The sequence below is a fragment of the Anguilla rostrata genome, chromosome 12 (genome assembly GCF_018555375.3).
Source record: "Anguilla rostrata isolate EN2019 chromosome 12, ASM1855537v3, whole genome shotgun sequence".
In the NCBI taxonomy this organism is placed as follows: Eukaryota; Metazoa; Chordata; class Actinopteri; order Anguilliformes; family Anguillidae; genus Anguilla; species Anguilla rostrata.
Genome location: NC_057944.1, coordinates 40944140 through 40958731, shown reverse-complemented (window position 1 = coordinate 40958731; position 14592 = coordinate 40944140). Strand labels below are relative to the sequence as shown.

The window sequence follows — 14592 nt, the reverse complement described above, 5'->3', positions numbered from 1 at the left end:
TGAGTGCCGCTCTGTGCTGTACTGTAGTGTTGGGTGTCTGTGAGTGCCGCTCTGTACTGTAGTGTTGGGTGTCTGTGAGTGCCGCTCTGTGCTGTGCTGTAGTGTTGGGTGTCTGTGAGTGCTGCTCTGTACTGTAGTGTTGGGTGTCTGTGAGTGCTGCTCTGTGCTGTACTGTAGTGTTGGGTGTCTGTGAGTGCTGCTCTGTGCTGTACTGTAGTGTTGGGTGTCTGTGAGTGCTGCTCTGTGCTGTACTGTAGTGTTGGGTGTCTGTGAGTGCCGCTCTGTGCTGTACTGTAGTGTTGGGTGTCTGTGAGTGCCGCTCTGTACTGTAGTGTTGGGTGTCTGTGAGTGCCGCTCTGTGCTGTGCTGTAGTGTTGGGTGTCTGTGAGTGCCGCTCTGTGCTGTGCTGTAGTGTTGGGCGTCTGTGAGTGCCGCTCTGTACTGTAGTGTTGGGTGTCTGTGAGTGCCGCTCTGTGCTGTGCTGTAGTGTTGGGTGTCTGTGAGTGCCTCTCTGTGCTGTGCTGTAGTGTGGGGTGTCTGTGAGTGCCGCTCTGTGCTGTAGTGTGGGGCGGGGTGTGTGAGGGCTGGTTTTCTGGGCCCTTTTGTTCCAGACGTCCCCACTAGCTGTGCCAGCGGCGATTCGCTGTTGGCCTTTTCTTCCTCACCAGGGCATCCGCCACTGTTCTCATGTCTGTTTGGAGACTTTTGATTCCTGAACCAGGCTGCCTTCTCAGAACAGAGAGTTTTACCGCCCAAGAATCACACACAGATCGTCTTCTCCACATCAAATCAGACAACAGGGTTTTATTTGTGGGGTGGGGGAGGGGTAGGGGTCCCTCATTCTCCTCCTTGGGAGCAGCTTTTCGGGACCAGAGTGAGATGTGGTTTAATGTCACCTGTTCCCCCCCCACCCCACCACCGCAGGGATTTCTGAGTCCCTTGTTGATCCAGCTCCCAGATCGCTCCATTATACACCATTAAGCCATTAACAAAGAGCTTCATAATGAAGAGTCACCGCCATTATCAGGACCACGGAGGGGGAGGGGGGGGACAGAGTGAGGGGAAGAGACAGAGAGAGATACAGAGTGACAGAGAGAGAGGGAGAGAGAGACAGACAGAGAGAGGGGGGGAGACAGAGAGAGAGAGAGAGAGAGGTAAAGAAACGGAGAGGGACACAGACAGAGAGAGAGAAAAAAGGAGAGAAATTAATTGGGATTGTATTGAAGATTCAAGTGCTGCCCTGTTTGGCCACGCGCGGCTTTGTCTGCTCTTTGTCAGGGCTTATGTTTGTATAATTAATTCATAATTTGCTTCATTATTGAGTGAAGAGCAGAGATCTACCCAGAATTCACCAGGGCAACTATGACATTTCTTCCTCCACCATGGTACAGCACCAGCAGGGGTTCAGTGAGCTGCAGTGTGGTACAGTCCTGCTACAGAGTTTATATACAGGCTGCAGTGTGGTACAGTCCAGTTGCACTACAGAGTTTATATACAGGCTGCAGTGTGGTACAGTCCAGTTGCACTACAGAGTTTATATACAGGCTGCAGTGTGGTACAGTCCTGCTGCAGAGTTTATATACAGGCTGCAGTGTGGTACAGTTCTGCTGCAGAGTTTATATACAGGCTGCAGTGTGGTACAGTTCTGCTGCAGAGTTTATATACAGGCTGCAGTTTGGTACAGTTCTGCTGCAGAGTTTATATACTGGCTGCAGTGTGGTACACTTCTGCTGCAGAGTTTATATACTGGCTGCAGATTGGTACAGTTCTGCTGCAGAGTTTATATACAGGCTGCAGTGTGGTACAGTCCAGTTTGCTGCAGAGTCTATATACAGGCTGCAGTGTGGTACAGTCCAGTTGTGCTGCAGAGTTTATATACAGGCTGCAGTGTGGTACAGTTCTGCTGCAGAGTTTATATACAGGCTGCAGTGTGGTACAGTCCAGTTGTGCTACAGAGTCTAGATCCAGGCTGCAGGTATGAAAATATGGACTCCTCTTTTGAGTTTAGATATAGTTGTAGAGTTTGGGAGATGTTTGTTAAGTTCATTGCAGGTTGTCTGCAGGGGATGTGTGTGTGTTTGTGTGTGTGTGTGTTTGTGTGCGTGTGCGGTGTGTGTATATGTATGTATGTGAGCGTGAGTGTGTGTGTGTGTGTGTGTGTGTGTGTAGAAACCTGTTGGGTGCAGTGGGAGGCCATGTGGGGGGGGTGTTTGGGGGTGTTGGGGGGCAGGTGTGGGGTGGTACTGCATCATTAGTCCGGCTCCACCACCTGCTGTGCCAGCGAGCTGCTCCTCTGGGGCTCTCTCCGGACATCTGGCTGCGACTGCTGCCCCCCCCCTTGTGTGCCCCCCCCCCCCCCCCACGCCACCCCCCGTGCCCCCCGAGACAGGCAGAGCCATTAACATTCAGAGCCACTCCCTCACAGCTGCACGCTGATATGTGATTTATTATTTACCCTGTCAAATGTGCGCCTGTACGATCCTGTTCCACTCCCTGTGCAATCCTGTTCTACTCCCTGTGCGATCCTGTTCTACTCCCTGTATAATCCTGTTCCACTCCCTGTGCAATCCTGTTCCACTCCCTGTGTGATCCTGTTCCATGCCCTGCGATCCTATTCCACAACCTGTGTGATCCTGTTCCACTCCCTGTGTGATCCTGTTCCACTCCCAGTGATCCTGTTCTACTCCCTGTGCGATCCTGTTCCACTCCCTATGTGATCCTGTTCCACTCCCTGTGTGTTCCTGCTCCCCTCCCTGTGTGATCCTGTTCCATTCCCAGTGTGATCCTGTTCCACTCCCTGTGTGTTCCTGTTCCACTCCCTGTGCGATCCTGTTCCACTCCCTGTGTGTTCCTGTTCCACTCCCTGTGCGATCCTGTTCCATGCCCTGTGCAATCCTGTTCCACTCCCTGTGTGATCCTGTTTTACTCCCTGTGTGATCCTGTTTCACTCCCTGTGTGATCCTGTTCCACTCCGTGTGATTCTGTTCCACTTCCTCTGTGTTCCTGCTCCACTCCCTGTGTTATCCTGTTCCACTCCGTGTGATCTTGTTCCACTCCCTGTGTGTTCCTGTTCCACTCCCTGTGCAATCCTGTTCCACTCTGTGCGATCCTGTTCCACGCCCTGTGTGATCCTGTTGCACGCCCTGTGTGATCCTGTTCCACTCCCTGTGTGATTCTGTTCCACTTCCTCTGTGTTCCTGCTCCGCTCCCTGTGTGATCCTGTTCCACTCCCAGTGTGATCCCGTTCCACTCCCTGTGCGATCCTATTCCACTCCCTGTGCAATCCTGTTCCACTCCCTGTGCGATCCTGTTCCACGCCCTGTGTGATCCTGTTCCACTCCCTGTGCGACCCTGTTCCACGCCCTGTGTGATCCTGTTCCACTCCCTCTGTGATCCTGTTCCACTCCCTCTGTGATCCTGTTCCACTCCCTGTGCGATCCTGTTCCACGCCCTCTGTGATCCTGTTCCACTCCCTCTGTGATCCTGTTCCACTCCCAGTGTGGTCCTGTTCTACTCTCTGTGTGATCCTGTTCCACGCCCTCTGTGATCCTGTTCCATGCCCTCTGTGATCCTGTTCCACGCTCGCGTGTGGCCGCCCTGGCCCGTGTCTCTTCGTTAGCGCCTCTGAAAGCCACGCTGGACATTGCGCGGAACCCCACTGTGCTGCCATGGTTACCATCCTGCAGCAGCCAGCCCCCCCAAATCCAGCTGTGGGCGACAGTCACTGGGGTTTGCAGGAGGTTGTGGGGTTGAGTCCTGGATAGCAGCAGGAAAGCTGTTCTGATTGGCTGTAGCTGCAGATGTGTGATTCAGCTGTTAGCACACAGGGCTGTTAGCATCATTATTGATGTTCTGTTTGCTCTCGTTGTTGTTGTGTGATCTGCATGTTCTCTGATTGGGTTACACAGAAAGCAAGCAGCTATTGCAACTGAAATCACTGCTGTTGCCTTAATGAGCGTGTAAGTGCACATTGCTTATGTAAATTACATATAAGCACTCTGTTCAGAGTAAGCTTCAGCACTGTCTGTGTAAACCAGTCAGCTTCAGCACTGCCTGTGTAGAGCAGAGTCAGCTTCAGCACTGTCTGTGTAAACCAGAGTGAGCTTCAGCACTGCCTGTGCCTGTGTAAACCAGAGTAAGCTTCCGCATTGTCTGTGTAAACCAGAGTCAGGTTCAGCACTGCCTGTGTAGAGCAGAGTCAGCTTCAGCACTGCACAGCCAGTATAAAGCAGAGTCAGTTCAGCACTGCCTTTGCCTGTGTAAACTATTAGCTTTGTGCCACCTGTGTGTGTGTGTGTAAATATCTCTGCCCTCTCCCCTTTTTCTTTTTCTCTATTTTCTTTTTTCATCTCCCCCCCTCCGTCTCTCTCACTGTCTGTCTCTCTATTGAGAGCTTGTTTGTCAGGGCTGAGGGATTCTGGGTATTAGTTATGCAGATATTGACGTGGAGCTCTGGCCTGCTAGCTATCAATTGAAATCAGCAAATCGATGCTGCTAATAGCTGCTCATTACGCAGCTGCTGTATGGGAAGCTGTCAGCGCTCTAATCGATGCAGTCAGAAAGCATTACCTGACCATGGGCGCACACCTTTTTAATATCCGCACTTTGTTAAAGGTTTCAGGGCCACTTGAGTAGATTTACTGCGCTGTGTGTGTGTGTGTGTGTGTGTGTGTGTGTGTGTGTAGCGTGTGGCAGAGAGACTCCGGCTTTAGATTAATGCCATCATGTACAAAGCTCTGGCTTTCAGTGCGTAGGCTTATCGCTTTTGATTCATAAACGTTCTCTCCTGCATAAATATTGTATGGGTAATCATGTCTATTTTTTTTTTTTTTTAGGATGACTCATGTTGTAAGCTGAGTTATGAAATATGAATGCAGGTGATTATATTTAGCGTGTGAGAGCGTGGGTTCTGCGTGACTGGGCTGGCCCATGCGGGGGGGGTCCAGCGCTGAGTTTGGACCGCACTGCTGTACCTGCGGGGGTGAGGGTTCGTTCACTCGGCTTGAAAGGTTAACAGCGCCAAGCAGCAGAGCATCATGGGTAGATTCAGGTGTGTGGGGTTTGGGGGTCAAAGGGGGTGGGTGTGGGGTGTGGGTGATAGAGAACAGAGCACTTGGCCAGTGCTGTGTGTGTGGGCTACAGGAAGCAATAAAAATATTTTACCCATAAATCCCTGCTGGAGCCCGAGCAATTGAGGTCATTACACTCAGCTCTTTCTGTACCTGCATGCAGACCATGTGACATCTTTACATTTGGGGATCTTTTCATTTAATTCCTACTCTTTGTAGTTTTTTTTATCTTTCTGTGCCGCTCCGCGTAGCATGTTAAATGGAGAGAGCTCGTGGAACTGCATTATATTGATGCTGTTCATGCTGCTCTAGCTTCATGATTTTCCAAGAAAAAGCATTTCTGAGAACCATGATAAAAAGTTTGTAGGATAGTGACATTGTGCACAATTACAGCATGGCTGCACACCTTAAAACAGCCTGGCTCTGAAGCCCCAGCAGTGTGTTAGAAGCCTGGTTCTGAAGCCCCAGCAGTGTGTTAGACCTGGCTCTGAAGCCCCAGCAGTGTGTAAGAAGCCTGGCTCTGAAGCCCCAGCAGTGTGTTAGACCTGGCTCTGAAGCCCCAGCAGTGTGTAAGAAGCCTGGCTCTGAAGCCCCAGCAGTGTGTAAGAAGCCTGGCTCTGAAGCCCCAGCAGTGTGTAAGAAGCCTGGCTCTGAAGCCCCAGCAGTGTGTAAGAAGCCTGGCTCTGAAGCCCCAGCAGTGTGTTAGACCTGGCTCTGAAGCCCCAGCAGTGTGTCAGAAGCCTGGCTCTGAAGCCCCAGCAGTGTGTCAGAAGCCTGGCTCTGAAGCCCCAGCAGTGTGTCAGAAGCCTGGCTCTGAAGCCCCAGCAGTGTGTAAGAAGCCTGGCTCTGAAGCCCCAGCAGTGTGTAAGAAGCCTGGCTTTTGATGCTTCAGGAGTCTGCTCTCTGGGGCTTATATAAACATTTACGCTATGAGGAAATGTAGGGGATGGGGACAGGATCTTTATTTAGACATAACTGCAATAACGACGGTAAATATAAATAAATAACTCTGAGAGCAGCGGGGGGGTGGGGGGGGGGGGGGGCTCTGGGGCGAGGGAATAAATCATCAGGAAAAAGGTTATTGGAAATGCAGAGAGATAAAAGACTGAAGAAGCCAGTAATTGCCTTAAAGATCAGACTACAAAGCATTACTTTGGATTTTACAAGGCCAGCCAGCACAAGAGAGCAGTAATTTATGATCTCAGCGTAAAAGAATAGCATAATTACATTAAAAATTAATGCTAATGAGCTCTAAAATGGGGAAGGTGGTTATTATGAAAGTTTGTATTCATCTTCTCGGGCTTGAATGATGGCTAGTGGCTTGATTAATGGCTTAATTTCTATCAATTAGCAGGCAAAAAATCTCCTGTGAGACGAGGGTAAATTGAGCATTGAATTACATATCTCAGTGAGGGGGGAGGGGGCAGAGCACTTATAGACATGACAGAGGAGAGCCACACCAGGGAGAGAGAGAGAGAGTGTGTGTGTGTGTGTGTGTACACGTGTGTGTGCGTGCGTGTCTGTGTATGTGTGTGTGTATGTGTGTCTGTGTACGTGTGTGTGTGTCTGTGAGAGTGTGTGTGCGTGTCTGTATATGCGTGTACGTGTGTCTGTGTACATGTGTACGTGTGTACGTTTGTGTGTTTGTGTATGTGTGTGTGTGTGTGTGTGTGTGTGTGTGTCTGTGAGGTTGAATGGAGACGTACAGAGAGAGAGATACAGAGAGAGATGGGTCCAGTGTTTGAGTGCTTGTGTGTCTGAAAGGTAGAAGTGAATTCAGCAGAGCGTTATCGCTCTTTTCTGGCTCGGTTGGAGGGATTGTGTTCGGTGTGTAAATAGATTGCTTGAATTGTTTGTTCCTTCATTTCTAGTCAGTGATATAATTAATGGCGATTTCTGCGGCCCTTAAAGGAAACGCGGTTTGTGTAATTCCAGGGTGCTGGTGACTGGCATGCCCAGCGACCACAGTTTTGCGTTTCTGTTTTGTAAGAAAAGCAGCAGTTTAATTTTGTTTACGGGAGCAGTGTATTCAATTACGGGGATTAATCAACAGCAGCAGTATATTCAGCTGGCTCTCTCCCTCACTCACAAACCTTCCCAAACTCAAGTTCACAGCGTCGGCAGGAAAAGCGTCCGTGTGTTGTTCAATAGCGCCATCTGCTGGCGGACAGCCCTCAGACCTTCAGGCGGGCTGTTACAGTAAATGGCCTTTTGTTTGTTAGTTTACCCCCCTCCCCCCTTAATCAATGACCTGGACAAACCGCTATTTAGAAAGTGCCATAGGTTATTGATTGCAGATTGCTCATTGGACAGTTCCTGGACTCATTTTGGTAATGAGTGTGTGATTGGTGGGTGGGAGGCCGCGGCGGGCTGGCGGGTTCCCGCTCGGCTCGTTTATCAGACCCCTCGCCCCCGGGCTGCGGGGGGCCGGAGACGGACCAATGGGAGGCCGGGGGTCCGTAAACATTCCTCCTCCACTCGGACTGATAATTAAACGCAAGTCAAACAGTCTGAGCACAACTCGCCAAAGTCTGTGAAGAAAAAGTGTCATTTTCTGCTTACATGCAAGTCAAAGTTTTTGTCATTCTTTATTTATTTATTTATTTATTTATTTATTATGATAATCATTTTGCCGATCCAGAGCAATATGCAGAAGCGATGATTAGTAATCATAGTGGTGATTAGTAATAGTAGTGGAGATTGGTAACAGTAGTGGAGATTGGTAACAATGGTGATTAGTAATAGTAGTGGAGATTAGTAACGGTCTGGGTGTTTAGTAATAGTAGTGATTAGTAATAGTAATGGAGATTGGTAACAGTGGTGATTAGTAATAGTAGTGGACATTGGTAAAAGTGGTGATTAGTAATGGTAGTGGAGATTAGTAACAGTTTCGGTGATTAGTAATAGTAGTGGAGATTGGTAACAGTAGTGGAGATTGGTAACAATGGTGATTAGTAATAGTAGTGGAGATTAGTAACGGTCTGGGTGTTTAGTAATAGTAGTGATTAGTAATAGTAATGGAGATTGGTAACAGTGGTGATTAGTAATAGTAGTGGAGATTAGGAACAGTAGTGTTGATTAGTAGTAGTAGTGGAGATTGGTAAAGGTGGTGATTAGTAATAGGAGTGGAGATTGGTAACAGTGGTGATTAGTAATGGTAGTGGAGATTAGTAACAGTAGTGGTGATTAGTAATGGTAGCGGAGATTGGTAACAGTAGTGGAGATTAGTAATAGTAGTGGAGATAAGTAACAGTATTGATGATTAGTAATAGTAGTGGAGATTAGTAACAGTAGTGGTGATTAGTAATAGTAGTGGAGATTAGTAACGGTAGGGGTGTTTAGTAATAGTGGTGATTAGTAACAGTAGTGGTGATTAGTAATAGTGGTGGAGATTGGTAACAGTAGTGGTGATTAGTAATAGTAGTAGAAATTGGTAACAGTAGTGGTGATTAGTAATAGTAAATGAGATTGGTAACAGTAGTGGAGATTAGTAATAGTAGTGGGGATTGGTAACAGTAGTGGTGATTAGTAATAGTAGTGGAGATTAGTAACAGTAGTGGTGATTAGTAATAGTAGTGGAGATTAGTAACGGTAGGGGTGTTTAGTAATAGTGGTGATTAGTAACAGTAGTGGTGATTAGTAATAGGAGTGGAGATTGGTAACAGTGGTGATTAGTAATGGTAGTAGAAATTGGTAACAGTAGTGGTGATTAGTAATAGTAATGGAGATTGGTAACAGTAGTGGAGATTAGTAATAGTAGTGGGGATTGGTATCAGTAGTGGTGATTATCTTTGAATATTACTGTTATATGCTCTCTAACCGAGAATACCTATCAGCTGTCTTTTTTTATTCCCTTCCCAAACAGCTTCATGTTCATCTCCCTCTCTCCCTTTCTCCATCCCTCTCTCTCCCACTCTCTCCCCTTCCTCTCTCTCCCTCTTTCGTCCCTGCAGAAGACAGCTCTTAGTAATACGGTGACAATTGACTCGGGCCGCTAAATTAATTTCCCGGATAATGTGTCAATATTAAATATCCGCTTTGACCTCTGGGCGCGCGTTTGGCCCTGGCGGAGCTGCCTCTCGGAGCGGGCATTGATTTTCCCTGTCTGCAGCTCGCTCCAGCCTCTCTCAAACTCCATTATTTTTGATTTTCCTATGAAATACATATCTTTCCACTGACATCTGACAAACAGCATATGGAAGTCATTTTATCTACCAATAATGTGTTTGTCAAAAGGTATGAGACTTTAATGGAGCATCATCCTGAGCAGACTGCTCTCCTGCAGCTGAGTCACTGATACATCTGTGTGTGTGTGTGTGTGTGTGTGCAAGTGTGTGTGAGTGTATGAGTGTGTGTGTGTGTGTGTAGGTGAGTGTGTGTGTGTGTGTACATACGCGTGTGTGCATGTGTGTGCCTGCATGTGTAAGTGTGTGTGTGTGTGTCTGTGTGTGTGCGTGTGCGTGTGCATACGCGTGTGTGTGCATGTGTGTGCCTGCATGTATAAGTGTGTGTGTGTGTGTGTGCGTGTGCATACGCGTGTGTGTGCAGTACTGGTAAATGATTGACAGAGAGCAGTAGCGTGTGCATTAGGCTCAGAGCTCTCTGGCTGGTGTGAGGAGGACAGGCCAGCGCTGCTGCAGGAAGCTCTGCCAGCGTTTACCTGCCGGCCTCCTCCCCGCTCAGAGACTGCTTCAGCTTCCTGTTCACTTCCTCTCCCTCTCGCTGTGCGACACCGTGTCAGCGATCCAGCGCTAATTCCATCTGTCACCCGCTTGCTAAATTCTGCCGAGGAAAGAAAGTAACTTTTGAGCCCCCCCCCCCCCCCCCCCGGGGGGGGTTGATATTGCGCTGCGTTGCGAGGCGGATAATGAAAGCTGCGTGTTTGAGAATGTGTGCATCGCTGCCGCTAACTGAATGAAACTGGAACAAATATTCATTTATTCATTAAACACACAGCCGCGGAAAACCTGCCCGACAGCCGCTCCCCTCCCATTAACCACAAATTAATTCCTCTCATTAGACACCGGGGGGGGGGGTGGGGCGCTGATTGGTGGTTTTGCCTCCCGTGTCCGTGTGCATTTCTACCATTGTTTTGTTTTCTTGAGCAATAAGTTGAAATAGCAACTATTTGAAATAAGAATACGCTTAAAAAGCCGCGGTCTCTGTGGGACTCCGCCATTTCCGCGCGAGTCCAGCGCTCTGTGATTGACAGCTCGGAGGGGCAGAGAGACAAGCAGGTGGGCGGGCAGTACGGTCCAGGTATTGATTGACTGACGGGTTGATTGACGGATGCTGGATGTTGCAGTGCTGGGTGACTGGAACAGCTTGATGGGGCGGTGGTGTGTGATCGCTGTGGGGGAAGTGCTACCTGTCCCCCCCCCCCCACCCCCCCAGCGTTGGCGTGCGTGGCACGCTCCGCTTTCAGGATGCGGAACCCCTCAGAACCCCTTAGAACCCCAGCCGGGGACAGCAGGTTTGATTTGGGTTCAGGTGTCAGCCATTAAACAGAACACGTTCTGGCTCTGTCACGGGTGACCTGTAGGAGTGTCTGTGTGTGTGTGTGTGTGTCTATAGAGTGTGTGTGCGTGCGTGCGCGTGTACGTGCGTGCGTGCGTGCGTGAGTGTGTGCGTGCGTGCGCGTGTACGTGTGTGTGTGTGTGTGTGAGTGTGTGTGTGTGTGTGGTGCTGGGACAGGTGGTTCTGAAAAGTATCCCCGGAGTGTGAGTGACCTTCAGTGACCTCAGGATTCAGACCCCCCCCCCCCCCCACCCCACTGATAAGAGAACGAAGAAGCTGAAAGCGGGGGGGGGGTTAAATGTGTTTTATTTGCCTGTTTTCTCTCTCCCAGACCTGCAGCACATATAGCCTAAATGAGATAAGTGCCCAAATCCGCGCGCCCAAATCAGATTGCCCCCCGCTGGCGGGGCGGGGGTTAGCGGCTGGCGGGGGGGTTTGGGCGAGCGAGCTGAGCGCTCTCTCTCCTTTGTGTGCGCCCCAGAGGAGGCATCGCTGGAGGAGCAGGTCCGTCGCATCCAGGACATCGAGGCCATCAACAGCGACTCTTTTGTTGCCCAGGCTTTCAAATCAAGCAGAGACAGCAAAAAGGTGCGCCGCTCTCCTCCGCCTCATCCCCCTTTCATTTCATTTCCCTCTTTATTCCGTCTGTCCGCAGCGGAAATGAATCATTCCGTTTGAATGCTTTCTTTTTGTGTGTTTGTTTGCGTGTGCGTGTATGTGTGTTTGTGTGTGTATGCGTGCTTGCCTGTGAGAGCATGTGTGTGTGTGTGTATGCGTGCTTGCTTGTGAGAGTGTGTGTGCATATGTACAGTGAGCTTTGTGACAAAGACATATTTATTCTTGATTTCTCTGTACTCCACAATTTTAGATTTGTAATAAAACAATTCACGTGCGCTTAATATGCAGGTTCTCAGCTTTTAAGGGTATATTTATACACTTTTATATTTATACACTGACTTTTTTGGCTTTGAAATACACCTTTGTTGCTTTAGCAGTATGTTTGGGATCATTTCCTTGGTGTAGGTTGAAGCCCTGTCCAATGCGTTTGAGAGGCATTTGATTGAACTTCAGCAGACAGAATGTTTCAGAATTCATTCTGCTGCTGCCATCAGCAGTTACATCATCAGTGTGAGCCGGTGCCTGTGGCAGCCATACAGGCCCAAGCCTTCGGTCATCAGCTGTAGAGCTCTTCCTTGGCCTACCAGGCTCTGCGATTGCAGAGCTCACCAGTGCTCTTTCTTAATGACGTTTCAGACTGCTGATTTTGGTGAGCCTATGGTTTGGCCTGTATCTCTGTTCTATTTCCCTGTCTCTGCAAAACAGAGACTGGGTTATACCTGTAACACACCTGCATTACAGAGACTGGCTCATACCTGTAACACACCTGCATTACAGAGACTGGATCATACCTGTAATACTGTAACACACCTGCATTACAGAGACTGGCTCATACCTGTAACACACCTGCATTACAGAGACTGGATCATACCTGTAACACACCTGCATTACAGAGACTGGCTCATACCTGTAACACACCTGCATTACAGAGACTGGATCATACCTGTAACACACCTGCATTACAGAGACTGGCTCATACCTGTAACACACCTGCATTACAGAGACTGGATCATACCTGTAATACTGTAACACACCTGCATTACAGAGACTGGCTCTTACCTGTAACACTGTAACACCGCTGTAGATGTACACCTGGGCCGTTAGTCCTGCTTTTTTGGGCCAGAATGGGCCGGTTTGGGTCATTTTAAGGTTGAGTCAGGTTATCTGCCTGGTTTTCCCTCATGCACATTCTGTTCACATACAAGTCATGCTTATGGTTATACTGCCACCTTGTGGACTTTAACTGAACTGTACAGTCATGCACAAAATCTATCTGCTTTCGCCAACTACATCAAATGTGTGTGTGCATGTGCCTTTGCTCACACACACACACACACACATATAAACGTGTGTGCCTACACACACACACACACACACACACAATAATGCAGTGTGTATAATACTTGATTAACACACTTCTTCCTTGCCTGAGGAATCTTTATTGGTGTTTGTCAACATGAGGACCAGAGTTGTGCCAATCGAAGTCAAGAATGCTATTATGAGGCTGAGAAATAATTTTAAAAAAACAGATACAGGCCAAACCTTGGGTTTACCAAAATCAGCTGTTTGGAATGTGATTAAGAAGAAAGAGAGCACTGGTGAGCTCAGCAATGGAAAAGGGCCTTGTAGTCCCAAGAAGACCTCTACAGTTCATGACCTAAGAATTCTCACCATAATGAAGAAAACCTCCAAACTGTCTGACAGAGCAGGAACACTCTTCTGGAGGCAGGCATGTCAGTGCCTACTATCCTCAGGAACACTGTTCAGGAGGCAGGCGTGTCAGTGCCTACTATCCTCAGGAACCCTCTTCAGGAGGCAGGCGTGTCAGTGCCTACTATCCGCAGGAACACTCTTCAGGAGGCAGGCGTGTCAGTGCCTACTATCCGCAGGAACACTCTTCAGGAGGCAGGCGTGTCAGTGCCTACTATCCGCAGGAACACTCTTCAGGAGGCAGATGTGTCAGTGCCTACTATCCTCAGGAACACTCTTCAGGAGGCAGGCGTGTCAGTGCCTACTATCCTCAGGAACACTCTTCAGGAGGCAGGCGTGTCAGTGGCTACTATCCTCAGGAACACTCTTCAGGAGGCAGGCGTGTCAGTGCCTACTATCCTCAGGAACACTCTTCAGGAGGCAGGCGTGTCAGTGCCTACTATCCTCAGGAACACTCTTCAGGAGGCAGGCGTGTCAGTGCCTACTATCCTCAGGAACACTCTTCAGGAGGCAGATGTGTCAGTGCCTACTATCCTCAGGAACACTCTTCAGGAGGCAGATGTGTCAGTGCCTACTATCCTCAGGAACACTCTTCAGGAGGCAGGCGTGTCAGTGCCTACTATCCTCAGGAACACTCTTCAGGAGGCAGGCGTGTCAGTGCCTACTATCCGCAGGAACACTGTTCAGGAGGCAGGCGTGTCAGTGCCTACTATCCTCAGGAACACTCTTCAGGAGGCAGGCGTGTCAGTGCCTACTATCCTCAGGAACACTCTTCAGGAGGCAGGCGTGTCAGTGCCTACTATCCTCAGGAACACTCTTCAGGAGGCAGATGTGTCAGTGCCTACTATCCTCAGGAACACTCTTCAGGAGGCAGGCGTGTCAGTGCCTACTATCCTCAGGAACACTCTTCAGGAGGCAGGCGTGTCAGTGCCTACTATCCGCAGGAACACTCTTCAGGAGGCAGGCGTGTCAGTGCCTACTATCCGCAGGAACACTCTTCAGGAGGCAGATGTGTCAGTGCCTACTATCCTCAGGAACACTCTTCAGGAGGCAGGCGTGTCAGTGCCTACTATCCTCAGGAACACTCTTCAGGAGGCAGGCGTGTCAGTGCCTACTATCCTCAGGAACACTCTTCAGGAGGCAGGCGTGTCAGTGCCTACTATCCGCAGGAACACTCTTCAGGAGGCAGATGTGTCAGTGCCTACTATCCTCAGGAACACTCTTCAGGAGGCAGGCGTGTCAGTGCCTACTATCCTCAGGAACACTCTTCAGGAGGCAGGCGTGTCAGTGCCTACTATCCTCAGGAACACTCTTCAGGAGGCAGATGTGTCAGTGCCTACTATCCTCAGGAACACTCTTCAGGAGGCAGGCGTGTCAGTGGCTACTATCCTCAGGAACACTCTTCAGGAGGCAGGCGTGTCAGTGCCTACTATCCTCAGGAACACTCTTCAGGAGGCAGGCGTGTCAGTGCCTACTATCCTCAGGAACACTCTTCAGGAGGCAGATGTGTCAGTGCCTACTATCCTCAGGAACACTCTTCAGGAGGCAGGCGTGTCAGTGCCTACTATCCTCAGGAACACTCTTCAGGAGGCAGGCGTGTCAGTGCCTACTGTCCGCAGGAACACTCTTCAGGAGGCAGGCGTGTCAGTGCCTACTGTCCGCAGGAACACTCTTCAGG

At 49.4% G+C, this 14592-nt stretch overlaps 1 protein-coding gene across 7 annotated transcripts in view; it reads left to right on the top strand.

Annotated features, from left to right (window-relative positions):
- The window catches only part of rsrc1 (arginine/serine-rich coiled-coil 1), a 136558-nt gene that overhangs the window by 117411 nt on the left and 4555 nt on the right, over positions 1 to 14592 (top strand). For all 7 annotated transcript variants that reach the window (XR_010324665.1, XR_010324664.1, XR_010324663.1 and 4 more), the window contains exon 8: positions 11068 to 11174. Coding sequence is in view for 1 of the 7 variants with exons in the window: in XM_064303328.1 (XP_064159398.1) it covers positions 11068 to 11174 (107 nt within the window). In the remaining 6 variants the exon portion in view is untranslated. The remainder of the gene's footprint in view (positions 1 to 11067; positions 11175 to 14592) is intronic.